The sequence below is a fragment of the Cyclopterus lumpus genome, chromosome 12, assembly GCF_009769545.1.
Source record: "Cyclopterus lumpus isolate fCycLum1 chromosome 12, fCycLum1.pri, whole genome shotgun sequence".
In the NCBI taxonomy this organism is placed as follows: domain Eukaryota; kingdom Metazoa; phylum Chordata; class Actinopteri; order Perciformes; family Cyclopteridae; genus Cyclopterus; species Cyclopterus lumpus.
The window spans coordinates 14,272,599-14,293,609 of record NC_046977.1 but is presented as its reverse complement, the minus strand read 5'-3'; the positions used below and the strand labels follow the sequence as shown (position 1 = coordinate 14,293,609).

General features: G+C 40.4%; 3 protein-coding genes across 3 annotated transcripts; 1 reads left to right on the top strand and 2 right to left on the bottom strand.

The window, feature by feature from the left end:
- The first annotated feature begins 1,746 nt into the window (after positions 1-1,746).
- Positions 1,747-7,137, top strand: hdhd2 (haloacid dehalogenase-like hydrolase domain containing 2). The gene is made up of 9 exons (XM_034547659.1): positions 1,747-1,803; positions 3,279-3,388; positions 3,514-3,616; positions 3,737-3,842; positions 4,474-4,558; positions 4,765-4,930; positions 5,113-5,163; positions 5,569-5,632; positions 6,582-7,137. Exons 2-9 carry the CDS (start codon positions 3,288-3,290, stop codon positions 6,683-6,685), a joined length of 780 nt encoding a protein of 259 aa, XP_034403550.1. The 5' UTR covers positions 1,747-1,803; positions 3,279-3,287; the 3' UTR covers positions 6,686-7,137.
- Positions 7,138-7,713: 576 nt separating this feature from the next.
- On the bottom strand, positions 7,714-15,426 carry katnal2 (katanin p60 subunit A-like 2). The gene is made up of 16 exons (XM_034547658.1): positions 15,227-15,426; positions 14,444-14,514; positions 13,854-14,020; positions 13,668-13,704; positions 13,304-13,406; positions 13,122-13,220; positions 12,465-12,536; positions 12,233-12,310; positions 11,850-11,948; positions 10,930-10,993; positions 10,645-10,763; positions 10,407-10,498; positions 9,823-9,933; positions 9,285-9,447; positions 9,063-9,165; positions 7,714-8,332 (listed from the first exon to the last, which is right to left on the bottom strand). Exons 1-16 carry the CDS (start codon positions 15,278-15,280, stop codon positions 8,193-8,195), a joined length of 1,572 nt encoding a protein of 523 aa, XP_034403549.1. The 5' UTR covers positions 15,281-15,426; the 3' UTR covers positions 7,714-8,192.
- Positions 15,427-17,729: 2,303 nt separating this feature from the next.
- Positions 17,730-20,977, bottom strand: sigmar1 (sigma non-opioid intracellular receptor 1). The gene is made up of 5 exons (XM_034547627.1): positions 20,686-20,977; positions 20,481-20,532; positions 19,982-20,130; positions 19,685-19,777; positions 17,730-19,536 (listed from the first exon to the last, which is right to left on the bottom strand). The coding sequence occupies exons 1-5, from the start codon at positions 20,828-20,830 to the stop codon at positions 19,307-19,309; spliced, it is 669 nt and encodes a 222-aa protein (XP_034403518.1). The 5' UTR covers positions 20,831-20,977; the 3' UTR covers positions 17,730-19,306.
- Positions 20,978-21,011: the final 34 nt, after the last annotated feature.

The following is a 21,011-nucleotide window of genomic DNA, read 5'->3' as shown; positions in this document are numbered from 1 at the left end:
TCTCATCCTCAGTTATCGCTTCCTGTTTATTTATCCATCTGTGAGACTTTGGCTGGATGTGTTTAATCTAGATGTGAAGCTACATAACCAAAAACTGCTCTAAATGCACTTTTTCTACTGTACACGTTTGTCTTCAAATAAATCTATTTAATTACATTATTGTAAGTCTTTTTAATATAAAAAACTTCACTTTAGCCAAACTACATTATGATTGACCCCCCTCTTACTGTTATGGTAATGCCTTTTCTAGCAGTACTTTTGACTTCAACTTGAGCAAAACTATTTTACTTTTAAACCTCTGCTCTGAGTAAATATTGACGTATTTATCGGGACTGGATGCTCGTCGATCTGTCACTGCTCTACTTCCTAAATAATCTGCATATGTTGTGAATTATCACAATCCCCCCCGCCCCCCCCTTATCTCCACAAACATTTTCATAAACAATACTGTAGTTTTGAATCTAAATACATGGGAGAGGGAGTAAAGGGGATCTGCTGGAATTAGAAGCATATGTTCATCAGGGAGATTTTCACTGTAAAGCCACATTGATCTGTGATTAGTCCGAGTTTAGCTGTGGGCTCACAGTAAAATCTGTAAGCGATCATACATGAATATGTATCTGCACATCACAGGTCAGGATGTGTTTGGCTGTCTATGTGAGGATAAATCATTAGACTGCTTTGTGATTGGATGTGGAATTTTTATTTTCTTATTTTCCTTTTTTTGGCTTTTTTAAGTTTAATGAGTTTGATAGTTAAACATTATTCCATTTTGTATTTCAAATACCTATCTATTTTAAAATAATAATGAAATAAATCGTACAATAAAAAAACAAGCCTTATGGTTTGAGACTTTACACCCTGATTTCTGTCCATCAGAACAATTATAGATTCTACTTAAAATTAAAGAAAGTATTGAAATAAAAGGTCATTTAAAAATGTTGAATGCATTTTAATGTCATATACTAACACCTACTGGTAGAAGGGAGACAAAGATAGAGGCATGTTAAAAAAACAACTTCCTTTTTAGTTTTCTGTAACAAAGTCACAGGTTTCTTCCCAAAAATACCGGTACTGATGAAAGCACCAAGAAACTAAGCAATAAAAGAAGTTAGAAAAAGAAAAAGGGAAACAAATGAATCATAGAATATATAGATACAATAATATAACAAAAACATTCCATAAAAGCAATGTTGATGAAGGATTTATTTAGATATTTTGTCCGAACAAAGACATTCATAGTGAGAGATTAGTTGTCATGTGTTATGTTTACACAGTTGATGAGCTGCAAAATATGTTTGTGAAAACCAAAAACTGAAAACTAAAAAAACAACATTGTGAAATGTTTTTCACTGGCGGTATGTAAAGAGGATTTGATCAGTGCTGTCTGGCGTCGTGCAGAGAGGTTTTGTATCGTTCTGATAATACCTCCCCCCATATTAAATCTCTCTGAATGCCCTAAAAGACCCACTAATACGATACATCTGTTGGTTGTTAGCGGGATGGGGGACATATGTTTTTTTTATTTTTCATAATGAGTGATTAAGTTGTTATGGATTACCCTCTTATCTGATTTTAACACAGAAATTGGAAACAAAAATAATCATATTAATATTAGAGAGTGATGAAGAGAGATGTTTTTTGAAAACACAATCAATAAAAACAAAACAACAAAACTGAAAAGATACAGGAATAGAGATGAGAAGCCGCTGCGGGGCAGCACCGAGCTCAATAGGTGGTGACACGCTTTACACCAACGAAGAAGAAGACGTCAACAGGAAGTCGGAGCTCCAGTCGCTAAAGGTTAGCTGTGTAGTTTGCTGACTTTCCAAAACGTCGTAAACTCCACTTACTTATAGTGCCTTTCGTGCAACTAAAAACTGCGACATGTCGTCTCAGCAATGACGTCACTCAGTAAACGGGAATGAAAACGTTACCGGCTAAATTAATGCAACGTTAGCTTTGACTAAATGTGCATTTACCAGTGATGTCGACAACAAAGACTGTGTGTTTACCAAGCAGCTGTTTTATCTTGGACGTGACATGTAGCTCGGAGCACAGTGTTAACACAAGTGTTTGCTAAGGTCATCTTCTCTGTAGTTTAGTTTGAGGAGCTGGGCCGACACGGCATCACACAGATCATGATGATCATGATGCTGTGTGGGACTTCAATGTGAACGACCCCCCTAAACCACCAACAACCCTTTATCTGTACAACGTAAAACATGTCCGTGTCTGCTTCTTCCTACACGTCCCTGAAGCTGGAGGAGGGTTGTAGGAAAAGCACGTGGTCATAAATACACCTGATATATTTGATATCTTTAGGAACTTTGTGATCTCCAATTGGAAAAAAATAGGTATTGCGTATTTGAACAACGTTTATTCACACTTAGGTGTTTATTGAGACTCAAGTCATGTACAAATTCACTGTTACACAAACACACTAGAGGTCAGGGGTCGTGCACTGTGATGCTTGTTGTGTTACAGGCCCAATTTCCCTTTACATTCCTGCCACACACACACACACACACACACACACAGAAACAAATGTGCTTATTCTCAGCTTGGCACATTCCTCACAGCACCGTTTCCTGTTTTTATTTGAGCTAAACACATATAATGGATCCATGTTTTCACGTTGTGGGTGTGTGTGTGTGTGTGTGTGTGTTTAAGCTCTTCTGGTTGGGTAATAAGAGCATTAATTGTACCCTCGCATTGATAACTACATGACAGAAATCCAAGCATGTCTAAATAATGGGGGATCACACAGTAAAATCGTAGTAAAATAACAATCCCAAAATCTGTAGTCGAGGCAGGAAGCCATCAATTCTGACGACAAACTGGTCAATAATCCTCTCATTTTGGCCAATATAGGTTTGAACAACGCAGTAATCTGATTTAGTCTGCCTCTACCTATGTGAATTATGATTATTAATGTACAAGCTCTAAAATAATACATTATTATGAAAGAATAAGCCTTTCTAAACTGAGTACGTTCAGACCATCCTAATCGGAGGCTGCGCTCCAAGCAGCTCTTATCTAACTGTGTTGGCGGCTGCAGTTTTTTTTGTCTGTTTCATGTTCATTCAAAGTAAGTGAAAGTCAAATTACACTAACCAAATGACAGGGTGGACCATTATTATTATTAATTTTGTCATAAAGAGTTTTGTTTTTAAGAGTGTCAGAAGTAATCGGGGTCCGGAACAGGACGCATCACACCCGACTGCATCTCCACAATCTGAAACCTCGAATCCGTTCAACTATGACTTCCTCTGCAGGTCCCCAACATGGCAGGCAGACGGGCACTGAAGGCTGTGCTCATCGACCTGAGTGGAACTCTCCATGTGGAGGACACAGCGGTGCCCGGGGCGCAGGACGCCCTCAACAGGTAGGAAGCGGAGGATCCAGAGGCCGCACGAATGAAGTAGAAAGTCTTTTGAAGCGAACCAGGATGGCTGCATAACTCAATGTGTTCTTACTGATCCATCTGACGTGACGTTTCGTTGCCGTCAGGTTGCGGCAGGCGTCTGTAGCCGTGAAGTTTGTGACTAACACGACGAAGGAGAGTAAGAGGAACTTACTGGAACGACTACACCGTCTCAACTTTGACCTCCAGGTAAAACGTCCGAAGACACGTTTTGATTTAGTGCAGATCACGTTTTTACTGCGATGTTAAAGATTGAAATTCACAGCGAGGTGATTCGTGGAGTGATGATGCGCTTTCTCCCGACTCCAGGAAAAGGAGATCTTCACTTCGCTGAGTGCAGCGAGGAGTTTGTTGGAGCAGGAGCAACTCAGGCCGCTGCTGCTGGTGGAGGACGGCGCACTGGAAGACTTCACTGGTACGTGTGTGTGTGTGTGTGTGTGTGTGTGTGTGTGTGTGGTGTGTGTGTGTGTGTGTGAGAGAGAGAACATGTGTGTTCAGTTGGAGGTTTTCCTTTAGATTTGTTTTTCCATTTAAACTTATTTTTAACAACCAAAATGAAAAATCCCTCTTTAGTTATATTGTGAAAAGAATCCTCTGAACCAAACTCGCCTTGAGGCTTCAGGTATGATGGCTGCTATTAAACAAAGTATACAGAGATCCAAATATATTTAAACGATAAACATTACATTTGACAACAGCCACAATAGTTTGCTACAATTGCTGCTGTCAACCAAAACAACTTTTTATTTCCATTCCAAATCTCTTTTTTTTACACTTCAAAATCCGCCTTTTCTAAATATCTTGACCACCTTTCTTTAGAGGGTTTGTTAATGTTACCTGAACCCAAACAGTGAACGTGTAGCCATCACATTTTTTTAAGAGTCACAAACCAAAGAGTGGACAACTGCCCTTGGAGCTGATCTTGACCTCTTGACCTCTCCCACAAACCCAAACTTAGTAAATCACTTGCTAAATGAAATAATCCCATCAAGAGTATTACTGATTTACTAATCCTCTACTGTATATGTGTCTGTATACATTTCCAGGTGTTGAAACCTCAGAGCCAAACGCCGTCGTCGTGGGACTCGCTCCCGATCACTTCAACTACCAAACACTCAACACGGCTTTCAGGTGGTCAACTTATTCAGTGAACCGCGGCCTACTTGAGCTCCAGTTATTGAGAGCTTTGCTGGCAGGTTACTTGGGGTCAGATTATTTAATGGCCTAGTTTTTCTGGCCGCTATGAACAAAATAAATCTTACTTTGCTTTATTTCCTCAGAAAATTGGATCTAAATCAGTACTTTGAAGCCTGGTGATCATGTGTGTTTCTCCCCAGGATGATTCTGGATGGAGCTCCTCTCATTGCCATCCATAAGGCTCGCTACTACAGATGTAAGGATGGTTTGGCCCTTGGCCCCGGGCCCTTTGTGACGGGACTCGAGTACGCCGCAGACTGTCAAGCTACTGTGGTGGGGAAACCGGAAAAGGCTTTTTTTACTCAGGTTTGAACATTTATATTTTTTGTTGCATTTATCCCAAATTGTTAATGTGCGGAAATGTGCTTCATAACATGCTTTTATAATATGTTTTTGATCAACTGTTTGTTTTTCTGGTATTGTCTGACTGATGAAAATGATATTAAACTATAAATGAGACCTCTCTTCTGGTTCTTGCCTTCAAACAGGCTCTGTCTGATTTGGGATGCAGCCCCAATGAAGCTGTCATGATAGGCGATGTAAGTATAATGTCAATTTTGATTCATGAACCGAAAATGAATTAAGTAAATTTGTATTTTTTTAACATTTAGTGGAGATACTTGTATAGGCTGGAGTGGAGCATTTCTATACACAAAAGCGCGGAGAGTGTGGGCTATAGGAATCAAACATGAGACAATTTATTTAGTCATATCATATGATTGTTTTTGAACATACCTCCATTTTTTTTACTATTTGATCAAAATATGAACGGGCCTTTTCGAACACATCTTTCTATTTGTAACTTCGACCTTGATGAGGCGTTTCGGTTGTAAACAACATATAATCGTTTCCACAGCAGCCTGTGAACATGAGTGAAGTAACATGCACACTTTATTAAACGCTGGTTCACGGTGGTTGGTGTCCCCGTGCGGTTTTTACCACAGGATGCCAGAGATGATGTGGGCGGGGCTCAGAACGCAGGCATGTTGGGAATTCTGGTCAGAACCGGTAAGAAAATGGTTTATTCTCCTCCCGCCACCAGTTTCACTTGTTCTTCCAGTCGCTCCCTAATCTTAACTTCATAGTCTCAAGTTCATGATAACTCCTTGGAGCACTAATGTATTATGTATTATATTATAAATGTCATTACATTTCATTTAGCTGACGCTTTTATCCAAAGCGACTTACAATGATACACAGTAGAACAGCTAGGGAGAGCAGTTCAGGGTTAAGTGTGTTGCTCAAGGACACATCAACATGGGCTAGAAGCTGGGGATCGAACCCCAGATCCTCTGATTTAAGGTCGGACCTGCTAACCACTGAGCCACATGTCATGTAATGTAAGCACTGCGTCAATGCAACACCATTCAGATAGAAGGAGTTGATGGACTGATCCATAGTAATATTTATTGGAAAGAGTGATATCTAGAGCTAGAAACACACACACACACACACACACACACACACACTTGAACTCTTTGTTATTAGGCTTCTTTAAATCAATTCTCTACGTATGGCACAACTACGGAAGCTCAAGGCAAGGGTTTACTTATGCAGCACAATTCATAAACATCTGCAATTCAAGTGCTTAACAAGTGGGCAGATGAAAGAATTATAGGGGAAAGACATAAAAAGATTCATAATGACTTTTTGACTTACTTTGAGTTTTTATTACCCTTTTTTTTAACATAATATACCGTCTATTTTATGACCTTTTTTTAAGATAAACTATGACTTTCATGATATTTTTCCACATACTATGGTTTTAGTATTTTGACACTTTGTTTCCGACTTCAGAATATAACCTCTTCTGACAAATATAAACATGTACAATATTTTTTAATACATTTATTCCTTTATTGTTGCTTAATTGATTTCTCAACATTTAAACAACCCTGTATTATTATTATTATTATTATTATTGTTTAGTTTTATTGATGACATTCCACTTCACTAGGTAAATACAGAGGAGGAGATGAGAGAAAAATCAACCCTCCTCCCCACCTGACATGTGACAGTTTCCCAGAAGCTGTTGACCACATCCTGAAGAACTTGTTATGAGCTGGAAGGAACAACAGAGCTTCACGTTTTCATTTTCCACGTCCAGAGTGTCAAAGTAAAGCATGTGTTTGCGAATTACCAACCATCTTTTGCAACAATAACACATGTTTTGTCACCATGTCATGATGTATGTATATAAGTTTGACTAAAACGATGTCCAGCTGGTATTGAATATAATTTATTCGTGTTCATTAATTCTGGAGAGAATTAATAGTAGCAGCGGCCCAGAATATCATGTTTTTGGATTTCTTTCAGGATACCAACATTATAGTGTATTTATCATTTTAATACAGAATAGCGAGTCATACAAATGTCATACAAATCATTAAATATGTGTCGTAGGATAGCCACAAATATATAAGTAATAGAATGAATGAGTAAAACACGTCATTAGTACGCCATACAAATGTCATTGTAGTACTGTATGTAAATAAAAATATCACACAAAATTGATAAAAATGTGTCTTTAAGAAATGTCATAGTATAAAGTAAGAAAAGAAAATGTGAATTATCAATATGCAAATAACCTACTTTTTAAAGGCACCTTATTTTCACTAAATTGATTTTTGTATTATGGTTATCAATGTTTTTGTTGGTGATATTCCACCTTCTGTTCCGTCAGGTAAATACAGAAAAGGATATGATTATAAAATCAATCTTCCTCCCTTGCTGACTGACATGTTTCCAAGAAGCTGTGAAACACCTGAAAGCCTGGAAGAACCTGCTATGAGCAAAAAGAACCTGAACTCTACGGTTTCACTTTTTTAATAGTCTTTAAACTGGACAAGAAATCACTCCATCCGCCAGTTATCATTGTTATACAACAATGTCACTTAATTATTTCCCCTCATCCTAGACATCCTTAATTATTCCCCTTATCCTGATTAAAGAATTATCACCGGCCTGTAATCCTGTAAATCTAGTAAAGAGATGTAAATGTAAGTAAATATAAAGCAAACATTTTGTCATATCATGATTAAATACTAAAAGCTAGTAAAATATTAAAATCTTGAATAAAAAAATATAGTCAGGTTTTACTGTTTATTACTTCATTGTGTATATAATCATTGTACAGAAAAAAAAGACAAATACAATCACAGATTGCATACTAATTAGTCGAACTGGCTCAGAATACCAAAGTTTACAGCTTCTTGTTTTATTTTTGCCATTTTAATTTATTTATTTTTTATGACAAAAGATAGACAAAAATTCAAGTTAGTTCTCAAAATTCCTCTTAATTCAAGGTAAATATATTTTGAGGGGTGGCAAGATTTTTTTAATTGACTGAAATATTCCACCAGAAGTTAACATGGAACATATATTGAGTCTTTATGTAATTAATGTATATAATCTTTAGCTTGAAATAAGTTATTTAGAAAAGCCCTAATAAAGAGCACAATCTTACCCTGGCTCCCACTAACAACAGAGAGTACAGAAAACAAACCTTCCTCCGTCAGATATACTGGCGTGTCAGTATTCAAGTCCTTTCTCAAAAAGTGTCTGCGTGTCAGACAGACTCGTACTCTCTCTCCCAGGCTGCGTATCTGTCCACCAGGTTCTTGGCCGAGGGTTTGGTGTGCGTGATGACTTCCAGGAAGTCGGCTGTGGTCACAGTTTCCAGCTGAATGGCCAGCATGTCGGTGTCTCCTGTGAAGGATAAAGTCAAGCTACGGTGTCACGGACACTTGACACAGAGATCATGGCCGCTGTCGGGGTCGATCTTCTCGTGTGTGTGCGTGTGTGTGTGTGTGTGTGTGTGTGTGTGTGTGTGGGTAGACTAGCCATTAGGCCTCTGTGTGTATGAGGCGTCAGATGTCTCAGTGGTGCTTATTTAAGACATGTGAGATCTGACCAAACCTCTGAACGCGCGGCAACAATGTACATGAACTCAGAGTAGAGACACCTCCATTACACACGCATGACGTATGGATGCGACGTTCAGGCGCATGCTACATCTGATTTTGTGCAACATACGCCACACCTGTCTGTACGTGTAATCTCATACTGTATGTATGTGCGCACACAAACACACACACAAACCACACACACACACACACACACACACACACACACACACACACACACACACACACACACACACACACACACACACACACCACACACACACACACACACACACAGAGTAGGGTCCAGTCTGCTTGACCTTTGGTGCAAATGCTGGACCTGGAACTTATATTCAGAAAACTCATTGTGTCTGCCATCAATAATATGGTTTCAGCAATAAAGCCCCCAAAACAATCGGTTTAAATACAAAATTCAGTATTGTGAATTTTTTTAACTGTGTGTTAGTTGGCTCTATCATTTGACAGCTCATATATATGTGTGTGTATGTGTGTGTGTGTGCATGTTGTCCTACCATCCTTATGTGACTCCAGAGCATCAAAGATCTTGCGGACTGGTCTCATGGCGGCCTCCTTGCACACCAGTCTTGTATCAGAACCAGAGTAACCCTCCATCTCCTGCAACACACACGCACACGCACACACACACACACACACACAGAAAAAAACAGACAGATGAGACTTAACTGAATGATTTCAACACGTGACTTTTCTAAACGAGTCTTCTTGTAACACACCTTCGCCAGAGTTTCGTAGTCCAGCTCAGTTCGTAGCTCCACCCCTCCTGTGGAGCTGAGAGGAGGCAGCCAATGAGAGATCATGGCTTGGCGAGCTGGCGAGGAGGGGAGGCTTACTAAAATCCTCTTCTCTAACCTCCTCAGCATGGCGTGGTCCAGTTCCCTGAGAGAAGAGCAGTCAGAGAACTGTAACCGCAGTTCATTTCTTATTCACATTTAGTCCAAATAATCTTTTTGTCCAACTCGTTTCCTTATGTTTTTTAATTTTTAATTTAGGTTAACAAAGACGGTAAAATATGCTATCATTTTAGGAAATCATCCCAACCCAACGAGAACTGAGTTGAGCAAGAGAAAGAAAGATATTAAGCACGAGGGAGAAAAAGACAAAGTAAGATTGGACGTGTGCGTCTGCCATTCTCACCTTTCTAGATGTTCTGGCAACACAAACGCAGCGATTTGTTATCGTCATCATTGCGAAAGATATAATACTGAAGGCCAGTGAGGTGTGTACATATGTGTGTTTATGTTGAAGTATTACCATGGCAGGTTGGAGGCAGCCAGTACGAACACAAGGTCCTCAGATCTCGCCAGTCCGTCCATCTGAACCAGCAGCTCCGTCTTCATCCTGCGACTTCCCTCATGCTCTCCTCTGAAAACACACATCAGTTTATATTCACACCGCATCGCTCAATTGTAACCATAGAACCGACCATGTCAGTCTTTGCAGTGTTCTGAGCTTCATCATTATGGCCAGAAAGGGAGCATTTCAATTATTTTGCTTGGATGATAAACATGATGATTTAAAACTATTACTCTACATTTCTTTGTCTATTTTTATGAAGTACACATGCATTCAGAAAGAAAAATAGTCATATATTTATATATGTAGTTAATATAAATTGACTATAATATTTTAATTGTACATCTTCTGAAAATGTCTGATACAAAACCTTTATAAAGAATACATTTTAATAGCATTTCTGGGTTTCACAAATTACAGACGTCTCACAGTAAGCTCAATGTCTTACTCAAGGACAATTTGAGACGTGGCTTCAGGTGAACGGACACACACTCCCAACCTTCAGGACTGGGGGAAAAAACATTTACCGCACTTCAGCTCACCCCATGCTGGTTCCTCTCTGGCTCATCACCGACTCCAGCTCATCCAGGAAGATGGTGGATGGGGCGTGGTACCTGGCCAGCTCAAACAGAACCTGCAGACACATGGATACATACAATTAGCCAAATCCAAAGAAAACGCAAAGAAAACTACAGGAGAAGATGCATGTAACCTGAAAACCTGCCGTTTCTTTCTTATTTGTGGCATTTGACACATTGTGTGCGTTGAAGAATAACCTACCCTGACCAGCTTCTCAGAGTCTCCTCTCCACTTGCTGACGATACTGGAGGCTGAAATGTTGAAGAAGGTCGTCTTGCACTCTGTAGCCACGGCCTTGGCCAACAGCGTCTTACCTGTGCCTGTGTGTATGCGAGTCAGATGATCACACAACGAACATGTCGGGAACAATACAAAATGATTGGACCGGAAATGATTGTTATCCACAGATTAAGAGCAAACAAACAACCCTTTTTTAAATCTTTCATCAGCAACCTGATGGAGTTTTTACAGCACTGGAGGTCTTACCTGGGGGGCCGTAGAGCAGCAAGCCTTTCCACGGAGACAGGATGCCTGTAAACAGCTGGGGGTACTGTAATGAGAGAGGAGTATAATATGAAAACTACAGCACAGACAAACCTTTAGAAAATCACATCATTCAACGTGAAAATATGTTACAGCTGCAAACATAACCTTGCAGCAAGAAAGCATTCATTTCCATTTGCTGCAGACCAATAAGACGCTGAGCTGTGTGCAAAGAAAACTGATTATCTTGATGCATGGCGGAGTCAGTGCTGCAAATACCACATACTACAAATTAGTCTGAATTTAGGTGGCAAACAGAGTCCGAGTCAAATCACCAAACTGACCTTATACTCCGGAGAATGAATAATAATAGGAGATAGAAGTTGGGGATTGTGGGAAGGTGGAGGTGGGGTGTTAGTCAATAAAACAGTCCAGCAGAACAGAGGACAGACACATCAGTCCTCATCTCCGTCTGTAAATGTCAAGAGGATGCAGACAACCTGATTTGTTGTCATCATATCCACGAGAGCGGTCTAGGTGATGATGATAGAAGCGTGTGCATGTGTTTTCTTTGCGTGTGTGTGATGTGTTTTATGTGCGTTTGCAATATCTATATGAAGCGATATTGTGTTTGCAATATCTATAAGAAAATTGTATGAATGTGTTTGTGCCTATCTATACATTCTACATGCCGTTAAACATGTGTGTGTGTGTGTGTGTGTCTTCCTGATTTCCCTGCCTTTCTATCCATCTGTGTATGTGTGCGTTATCATATTATCCCAGATATAGATTTCACGTCAGCCTAACAGACCGGCCTGACCCCGCTGCCCTCCTTCTCTTAAAGCCTTTTAAAGGAGATGTATTCAGAATCGAAGACGGGCGACCGCAGCTGAAATACCAGCGTGCCCCGGCAGCGGCTGCACCTTAATGGGATAGACGACGGCCTCTTTGACTAATCGCTTTGCGTCCTCCAGGCCGATGATGTCCTCCCACCGCACGTTGGGGCTGTGCAAATAGATGTCCTATAGGGGTGAACACACACACACACACACACACACACTTAGAATGAAACATCAGGTAAGAGAAATAGATAGAACCTGGGCCTTCATTAATATAGCACATCTATCCATTTACAACAAAGCTCTCCAGTGCCCTCTAGTGGACATATTTGGTATCACTTAAAGCATATCTTTCAAGTATGCGCCACAAGTTGAGATAAAATCAGACTCTCCACTTTTTGAGTAAATGTTTCTGGTTTTTCAGTGTATGCAATATAGTGTGTGTGTGTGTGTGTGTGTAGCAGTACCCTGCTGATGATTGCGGCAAGTTCGCTCATCTCACTGGTCATTCCAGAAAAGCCACTGAGGGGCTTCAGCAGCCGTTCCTGCGACAAATCATAAAACCATTGTTATTGGTTGTTGTGTAGTTCTATTAGTAGCTTTACTAGTGTTTGATTTTATTGTTATCATATTTGTTGTAATCCATGCAATGTAAATGGCAAGAACATTTTATATTTCTGCATGTTTAAGAGACTATACCATGTGCTCCGAGTCACTGCCAGCTCCTTTAACTGTATCATAGCTGGAACTTTTGCCGTCAGTCATCTGGTCCTTAGACAGGCAATACAAGATGTTTTACTCACTGAGTAAATCTTTATACAAAAATATAATTAAAAACAAACTGAAGAATATATATATATATATATATATATATATATATATATATATATATATATATATATATATATATATATATATATATATATATAAATAAATCAGTTTATGTGTATGCTTTGTATAAAGAGAAGATAAAAAATGGTAAATAGATATAACTGTTAAATTGTGTTAAAATCATTAATGATGGACTTGGCACTGTCTGCTATTCTTGTCTACTTTAAAAAGGTAGTTTAGTAAATAATGTTTGTTTTTTTTTAAATCAAAGATTGAACTGATTATGTTAGACATTTCAATATTAATACACAAGGACACATTTTAAGTTAAAACACAAACAATTAAAACTAATTTCTGTAAAATGATCACAGACGACACGGATTTCCATGTGGATGATGGGATTTGCTGTTCATTTCTAGTCTTACTGAATGAGGGTTGGCAATGCCTGAAATGTGAACAAATATGTCCTTATAAAAAATAACAATCACCTTCATCTGTAAATAACAACAAACAATCCCCCACTACCTTTCTGTTCATGGCTTCCTCACCAGCTGGTCCATTTCTGATGGAAGAAACGTTGAGACCAAACTCTGACGACTCCGGAGGACCAGAAGAGACATTCTCCTGGAAACCCAGGAATCAGGATGTCAGAATAATCACAATGTTAGTTTAATATTCAGATTTTGGTTGCTCTGCGTTAAATGTACATTTGTATGTGAACATGAAGCATTCCTCTTGGCTCCAAATCCAGACTGTGTGCTCGGGGACTGGTTGATTTTGGGAAGAGGCCTCCCAACCGAACAGGGACTCCTGCGGGACAAAAGAGACACACAGAAGACTTATTAAATTGGAAGAAGTTGGAATGAACCATAATGGCTGAACCAAGCACACCTTGTTCAACACTGTAAAACCAGTCTAATACTTCCTAAAATAAACGATTACAACGATGTTTCTGCAGTGTGTTTTACTCATTTAGTTTATATCATCAGCATGTATAGACAGTGAATGAAGTCAAGTATTAAGTCCTGAACTTGAAATAAAAAGACATGTCTGATAGATCGAGAGACTCACCTCTTTACTCCACCACTTCTTGTTTTTCTTTTTTCGCCTTGACGTAAAGACAAAATATTGATGGACTATATTTAATTGAGATGTAATGAACACTTCCCAATTAAACAGAATGTAGAAGAAAATGCAGCTCATTGAGCATGAGATATGAGCTCAGTGTTGCTCAGTGATTTAGTGGAGGCCACGCACCTGGTTCTGTTGTTTTTCTGATAAGTTTGGGATATCTCTGGAACTTGATGTAGTGATAACTCTCGTAGTCCATCAGCACCATCTCCAGATCGATGTTATCACAGACCTCGAACCTCCTCACACCTCCATTCGTCTCCTGGTCCAAGGCCACTGCTGCAGACAGGTAGCTGGTGAATAGACACACACAAGATCTCACACACATGCACGGACCTTGGACAGATCAAAAAGTAACAAAAAAAAAAGAAAGTAAAACAAGGTCAACTATGCTGTCTTGCACTGAGAGCCGGAGGATTCCGATATGATTTAGTTTGAATGCGTTTTGTTGATGAATTGCATACGATGTAGCCAATAAAATCAGACACTTTCTTCTGTATATAGACAGACAGACGCACACACACACACTTGGTGCACTAATGTTTTTTTCTAATGGACCAAGTATATATTGGGATTGGGTTACAATAAAGACCACGTCAAAAACAACAAGGATCCAACCTGCACCTGCTTTGTAAATTCACCAGCAACCTAAATGCGAAAAATGTAAGAAAAAACATGTGTTTTGACTTGCCACTGCACATCAACCACATACTGACCCTTGACCCAGTAGGTGTTGGTAAATGAGGATGAGGAGACTCTTCCTCCTTGTCTCAGTCCTCAGCTCATCCTGTTGGACGGAGACACAGGACACACTCAGCACTTAAAAACTACGCACACACACACACCTGCTGCACTAATGTTAACATCAATAATTAATTCAATGTGTGGCACTGTCTGCGTTTTGATTGTAGGTGGAAAATAACTAAAGTGAGTCCAAACGTACTCCTGTCGTTTTTATGTCTTTTTCACGGCAGACACGTTTGACAGTAGGAACATTTTCATTTTTACATTAACTATTATATTCTAGTACCCTTTAGCGTTGTCATTTCGGATGTTTTGTACACGTGGGAGAGCTCATATACATCAGGTTCACAGGGGAGAAAAACTAAATATCAGTAGAGGGCGACAAATTGCCAAAAATGACAACCACCTGACTCAGTAACTAGGCAACCTGCAGACGCCGATTTACTGTGGCACTGAATGCGTGCTAACCTAGCTAGCCTAGTTAGCTCAAGGTCTACCTTAACGGCTCATTGCGTGACGTTAACGCTAGGTCCGCTAGTTGTGACAGTTTAGCTGTTGTTTGTAACATGTTGTGTACAATACATCGACCTGGCCCCGCACATATATGACGTCATCTGACACCTCGCTTGTTATCGAGGCCAGTTACTTTGACCAGAAGCACAGCTGACTTTAAACTCCCTTCTCCAAGTATCGTTGCTAGTTAGCGTTAGCGCAAAGTGAATAGCTTGAATACAAAACGACGTTATATCACTCACCGCTTCCCGGGCTTGGTGGGAGACTTTCATGGATTGAAATGAAAGCTCCATCATGATTCTGAAAGCTGAGTGAGAAGGTGGCTGTGCTGCAGTTTCCTGACGTCCCTCTGTAGTTTTTATGAAGTCTGCTTATGTGTATGTGTGTGTGTGGGATGGAGGGCGTATGTTTTTGTCCCGCGGCGGCTACCGTACACGGAGGTAAAACATGTATAAAAGTTTGCCTCAAAAAGAATGGCAAAGGTCAAAGGTGACCGCACATGACCGGGCAGTTTTGGATAAGCAGATATCAGGTCACGCCGGTCTTTGTTGGTTGTTTGGCTGCGAACAACAACAACAACAACAACAACAACAAATGTCTCTTTCCAAACCAAAAAGGAAAGACACAGACAGTATCAAGATAGATGGACATTGCACACATTTTTTTGTGGAGTTTTATAGAAATGTTACTGATATGCAAACACAGTGGCAGAGCGTATACACGAGCTATCGAGAGACATATATGATCAGTCAGCCGAAATAAAGCTCCTTCTATGACCGGAAAAAAACAACAACTGGTAGCGCTGGTAGAAAGAAAGTAAGAGGAGCAAAATGCAGATGCAGCAGTTGTTCTGGTTCGCATTATGCACCAACAGCCACGGTGCAGTAAATCCTTGAAATATGAACACGTCATGTCCATTACATCCGGTCCAGGAGTTCACAGCACCGCAAGTTCAGGGCCTTTTTAGAAGAAGTTGAGTCAACATATGGTGATGCACTTTATGTCACTGAGGAGCGCTCAGACGGGGTAATGTCCTGAAGATTAAGAGTAGTGAAACAATTCATGTAAGATGAATTACCATAACCCATCTCGGATCATCAAGTTTCTGAACTTGATGATCCGAGATGGAGTTATGGACGTTGCATTCCTAGTGCTCATAACACAGGAGCTGAACATCCTTAACTTGAAGCTCCAGGGACCTGGTCAGCTAATCACAGCAGATTATGAAAATGTGAAAGCCTTCTCCATAAAACTCAGTTTTCCACAATTTAAGTTTCGTGGAGAACAAACTCAGCCAATTTACAACATGCAGATATCTTGTGTATGAGGGCACAGCATTCAGTGGTGATAAATATGCCTCTGTCCCAAGCAAATAAATAGCTTAAGAATCTTACGCTTTTATTTATTAGGGGAAAAGAACATTATGTCACCAGTGATTAACACTGATTATTATCAGTTAATAAACACACATTATATTCCAATGACATAGCTGAATGTATTGTATTTTTCCAGTAAATTCCAAAGCTTTTTCATGCAATATGTTACATACAGAGCTCTAAAATGTATGGATTAATGATTCAAATTTGTTTTATTTTCCTCACAAACATTGCCATCAGTTGAGAAATTAGATTTCAGCCTCATTAAATGGTGTTTCCTCCGAGATGGTGCAAGTGATTTGATACTGAATATGTCCACTAGAGAGCAGGGAAGAGCTTTGCTGTGAGTAAACTGAAGCTACATATTAATTAATGAAGGCCCTGTGGCTCAATCTGTTTCCTTTATCTACAGGACACCTACTGTATTCAAGCACGCCTAGTTGCACAGACTGGCTTTCTGCTTGTGTGGCTAAATCTTGTATTATTTGTATTAATTTGTAATATTTTCTACTTTTCTATCACTCACACTCTCTCTGTGTGTGTGTATGTGTGTGTGTGTGTGTGTGTGTGTTTGTGTGTTCACTCCTATGTATGGTGGGAGGACATCATCAGCCTGGAAGACACTAAGCGATTAGTCAAAGATGACCCTCATCCATCCCATTAAAAGGTGCAGCCGCTGCCGGGGCACGCTGGTATTTCAGCACCGCTCGCCCAGCTTCGATTCTGAATACATCTCCTTTAAAAGGTTTTAAGAGAAGGAGGGCAGCGGGGTCAGGCCGGTCTGTTAGGCTGACGTGAAATCTATATCTGGGATAATATGATAACGCACACATACACAGATGAATAAAAGGCAGGGGCAGGGTGGATGTATAGCATGAAGTCACAGGCTACAAGAAGTATGCACGTGTGTAACGACATACACAAGCGCGCACGTTCACAAACAAAAAGGCAGACACAGGCAAACATACACCCACATGAAATGCACACGCCTCCATCATCATCACCTCTCTCATATCCATGAGAGAGGTCTATAGGACAACAAATCAGGTTGTGTGCATCCTCTTGACATTTACAGACTGAGATGAGGACTGATGTGTCCATCCTTCACTCTGCTGGCCTGTCTTATTGAATAACGCCGTCTATTTACGCAGCATCCCTCCACCTACCGACCCTCCCCAACCTCATCTCGATTTCTTATCAACTCTCCGGAGAACATAAGGTCAGCTTTGTGGTTTCACTCAGCTTGTGTTGACCATCCAAAATTACCCCAGACGTTTATTTTGGTTTGTTTTGAAGGACAAAGGCAGCCGAGTTTTTCCGAGATTGATCTAGATTTGTCTGTATTAATAAGTAATAAACCAGGCTTAAATAATTTGCTTTCAAAAACATTTATTTCCTCTGGCACTGTCAGTTTTTATCAACACCTCACAGTAAATTGCACACCCGCTCATCAACATTTAAGCTACAGCGATAATGTTCTTTTTGTTTCCCCATCCATCCATGAGATCACACTGCTACTGATGCTGCTGTATATCAAATCAAATAACTCGAGTTTGGGTAGTTAGACTGACACTGAAACCCTATTGGCCATTGATGGCTTCAGGGATCAGTATGAAAACGTGCGACCGGAGAGGCCCCGTACAAGCAATCAGTGATTTACTTGTACAGCACAATTTCCAAGTGAAGTAAATACATGTTATTCCCAAAATGCTTTGATTTCCCCTCAGCTCCATACAACAATGTGGAGTTGTAGAGGATGATGGATACTGTTGGGATATTTCACTATTAGGCTAGTGGAAAGATCCTGACAATGAACAGAGGCTGAAGGCACTAAAGCCAATTCACCTTACTTGGTCAGGGCACAAAATTATTAACGTTTATGTTCGTTACATTTTCAAAAGATATTCTGCCAAGTCTATGTAAGCCCATAGAACATTGCACTATTTCAGTTTTTGAAACACTTTTCACAAATTAATTAATGAAACCTATAGTTACAGTAAACACAGCAGAGGTCTTAATTAGAGCAGCAATGGGGGTTTTCTTCCATTTTCTAACCCAAATAGGAATTGCACAAATGGCTGCAACAATTTCCCCAAACAAGTATCTGTTAGTGTAATGTGTATTTGAAAAAACTGTCATAATGGGCAATCCTGAATGTTTTGAGAGAAAAGTTGGGTTGTAAGAAGAAAGGAGAAATGTGAACATGGCAGTCTGATGTCGTCAAGCACACACCATGAGTGTCTATAACCATTAAAACCCTCTGAACTTGCATGAATCTGGCTGACTGATCAAGCCATAACACGGGACATTGCACACATGATTCCAACATTTTCCAAAAAATATATAGTATAACCAGATCGACTATGAATGAAGAAATGGGAGACAAAGTTCTAGAGCGGTTCGGACTTTGGAGCTTCTTGATGGGGTTTTGTGATTGTCTCGATTTACTACGAATCCAATGCATATATGTGAAATGGGTATTTACTAAGAAAATAGTTTACAGGCATTATATAGATTTTTTTTCAAGCTAAATTAGGAATTGCATATTGCATAGAATAAGAATCTCAGATTTGACAAACTGCTTGTGAAAAAGACCTCAAGACCTTACTGACTAGCGAGGCAGCTACTGTGTCGACTAAGATGCTGCATTGAGTGGTACAGCCTTGATGGAAGTCAGTGGAAAATATCACACTTTTTATGCAGTTTGATGTCACAGGGTGAAAGGGAAAGGATTCAAGCACTTTATTTTTGATAGCCTAACGTGGGGCAACAAATTAAAAGTGCTAATTTGGATAGTCTACAATTCCATTTAAAAATATTTTATCTTGAATGATCCAGCCCAAAATCTTTTCCTCCATGCCAGATGTTAGCGTTCAGGGGTAACATTCTGTGACGACTAGGCGAACCTTTGACGTAATTGTCCTTTTGCAGGTGTCCAAGTCTCGATCAGAAAACTCCGGCCTCTGTAAGAAGTGTACCAGCCTCGAGCAGCATACCCTTGACATAAACACGTACGGTGTAGAACATTGTGAGGAAGTCCTGGGTGCTGAACAAGGTGTCAGCCAGAGCAAATCCCAGCGTGGACGGGATGAAACCTCTTCCGTACTCGACCATCCACGTCCCGGTGCTCCACTGGACCGACGTGGCCTCGCCTACACTGTGTACGATGGTGTCACCTGTGGAGAAAGAGATTCGGAATAATGGGAAGAGAAACACACATGCCATTCAGATATAGTATTTGTTTACACCAATAATTTAAGACAGACAGAAAACCAATCACACAAAAATGTAAAAGGTGTAGATTAAAATGTGTTCTGGCATTACCGGGGTAGTACACTTCACTCTTTGTTGTTCCCTCCTTCCACTGTCTGAAGGTGCCGGATATGATGGTGTCAGAGATCTCAGCCCAGTAACGACCTGACCGATTAGAGAGCAGACATGGGAGTCAAACTTCTATCGTTTCCTACACTGGTTGATAACAGTCCTGAAAAACGATTACAAAGATCAGTGTACATGACAAGTACCAAGGAAAAGGGTTTTGAAACCCGACTGAATTGCCCATTTGAATTGTTCTCCATGGCATGACAAACAGACAGACTTTCAGTCCCGTTCGTTCCTCACCCGAGTGTCCTCCTGTGTCTACTGCAGTACCAAACAGCAGCAGGTACTCTGTGAGCGAGGCGTGAAGTAGACACATTGAGCCCATCCAACCACCGGCGTTCACAAACACCCACTGCAGGTCCTCATCTGGCAGGATGTGGCCAGGATACCTAGTTCAGTTAGACTTTATTAGACGTTTTTCTTTTCTTTAAACACGCAATACAACACTTAAAACCCTCATCTAGTAAATTCAATAACATGTATACACACAAGTAAGTTTACTGGAAAAAGCAGCCAAAGTAAGAGGGATGGGTGATCATTAAACACATCATTCCTACATGAAGGGAAGAGCAGATAACCCATTTTGTTTTTATTAAAACAGTCTCCGCTCTGCAACACATCATGTAACAGTGTAATGCTGAAAATATGGAAGTTCAGTCACCGAATATGGGGCTTTTGCAATTTCAATAAATGCTTCCAGGCTTGAAATGTGCATGACATAGCAGCTATTAAGCCTTACCTCTTCCTGAGCTCCACCACCACTTTGGAGAAGGCCTGTTCATGGTCCTGTCCTGAATAACGACAGTTACAGTATGGAGGGCAGTGAGGAGGACTTCTTAGGGAACACACAGCCAATGCAGTTTTACTTCAAACTGCATGTCAGTGAACACACGGTTATTATTCTGATTTAGTTATGCAAACTCCTCGTCAATTGACTCACTCACCTGCGTACTGTTTGGCCAATTTGGCGACGTCTTCTTTATTGAAAACGTACTGCTTGGTGGCCATCCAGTGTCGCAGCAGCAGCACGGCCAGGACGGTGACGGCGGTGAGCAGGAACAGTTTTAAGCTCGTTCTGACGACAGACATGATTGAAACGAGACGGACAGGAGATATACAGCGGCAGGTTTGCCTACACGTGCACAGAGAGGCGGACAGGTTGCTCCAAGCACGCCATCGGGGGGGACAAGGAGCGAAGTGGATACCAAACCAGCTTCTTCCTGGTCAGGTGGGCGTGGGAGGTGCTGCTCAGCCAATCAGAGGACGAGAC

What these genes read in the sequence shown, in the direction of transcription:
- sigmar1 (XM_034547627.1), bottom strand. Translation starts at nt 20,830, where the DNA reads ATGTCTGTCGTCAGAACGAGCTTAAAACTGTTCCTGCTCACCGCCGTC. An exon ending in GTGGTGGAGCTCAGGAAGAG is followed by an intron (nt 20,131 to 20,480) that starts GTAAGGCTTAAT and finishes TAACTGAACTAG; the next exon opens with GTATCCTGGCCACATCCTGC. An exon ending in GAGTGAAGTGTACTACCCCG is followed by an intron (nt 19,537 to 19,684) that starts GTAATGCCAGAA and finishes CTTTCTCCACAG; the next exon opens with GTGACACCATCGTACACAGT.
- hdhd2 (XM_034547659.1), top strand. Translation starts at nt 3,288, where the DNA reads ATGGCAGGCAGACGGGCACTGAAGGCTGTGCTCATCGACCTGAGTGGA. An exon ending in GTCTCAACTTTGACCTCCAG is followed by an intron (nt 3,617 to 3,736) that starts GTAAAACGTCCG and finishes TCCCGACTCCAG; the next exon opens with GAAAAGGAGATCTTCACTTC. An exon ending in CGCACTGGAAGACTTCACTG is followed by an intron (nt 3,843 to 4,473) that starts GTACGTGTGTGT and finishes ATACATTTCCAG; the next exon opens with GTGTTGAAACCTCAGAGCCA.
- katnal2 (XM_034547658.1), bottom strand. Translation starts at nt 15,280, where the DNA reads ATGATGGAGCTTTCATTTCAATCCATGAAAGTCTCCCACCAAGCCCGG. An exon ending in CAACACCTACTGGGTCAAGG is followed by an intron (nt 14,021 to 14,443) that starts GTCAGTATGTGG and finishes TCTATTCACCAG; the next exon opens with CTACCTGTCTGCAGCAGTGG. An exon ending in AGAAGTGGTGGAGTAAAGAG is followed by an intron (nt 13,407 to 13,667) that starts GTGAGTCTCTCG and finishes TTTGTCCCGCAG; the next exon opens with GAGTCCCTGTTCGGTTGGGA.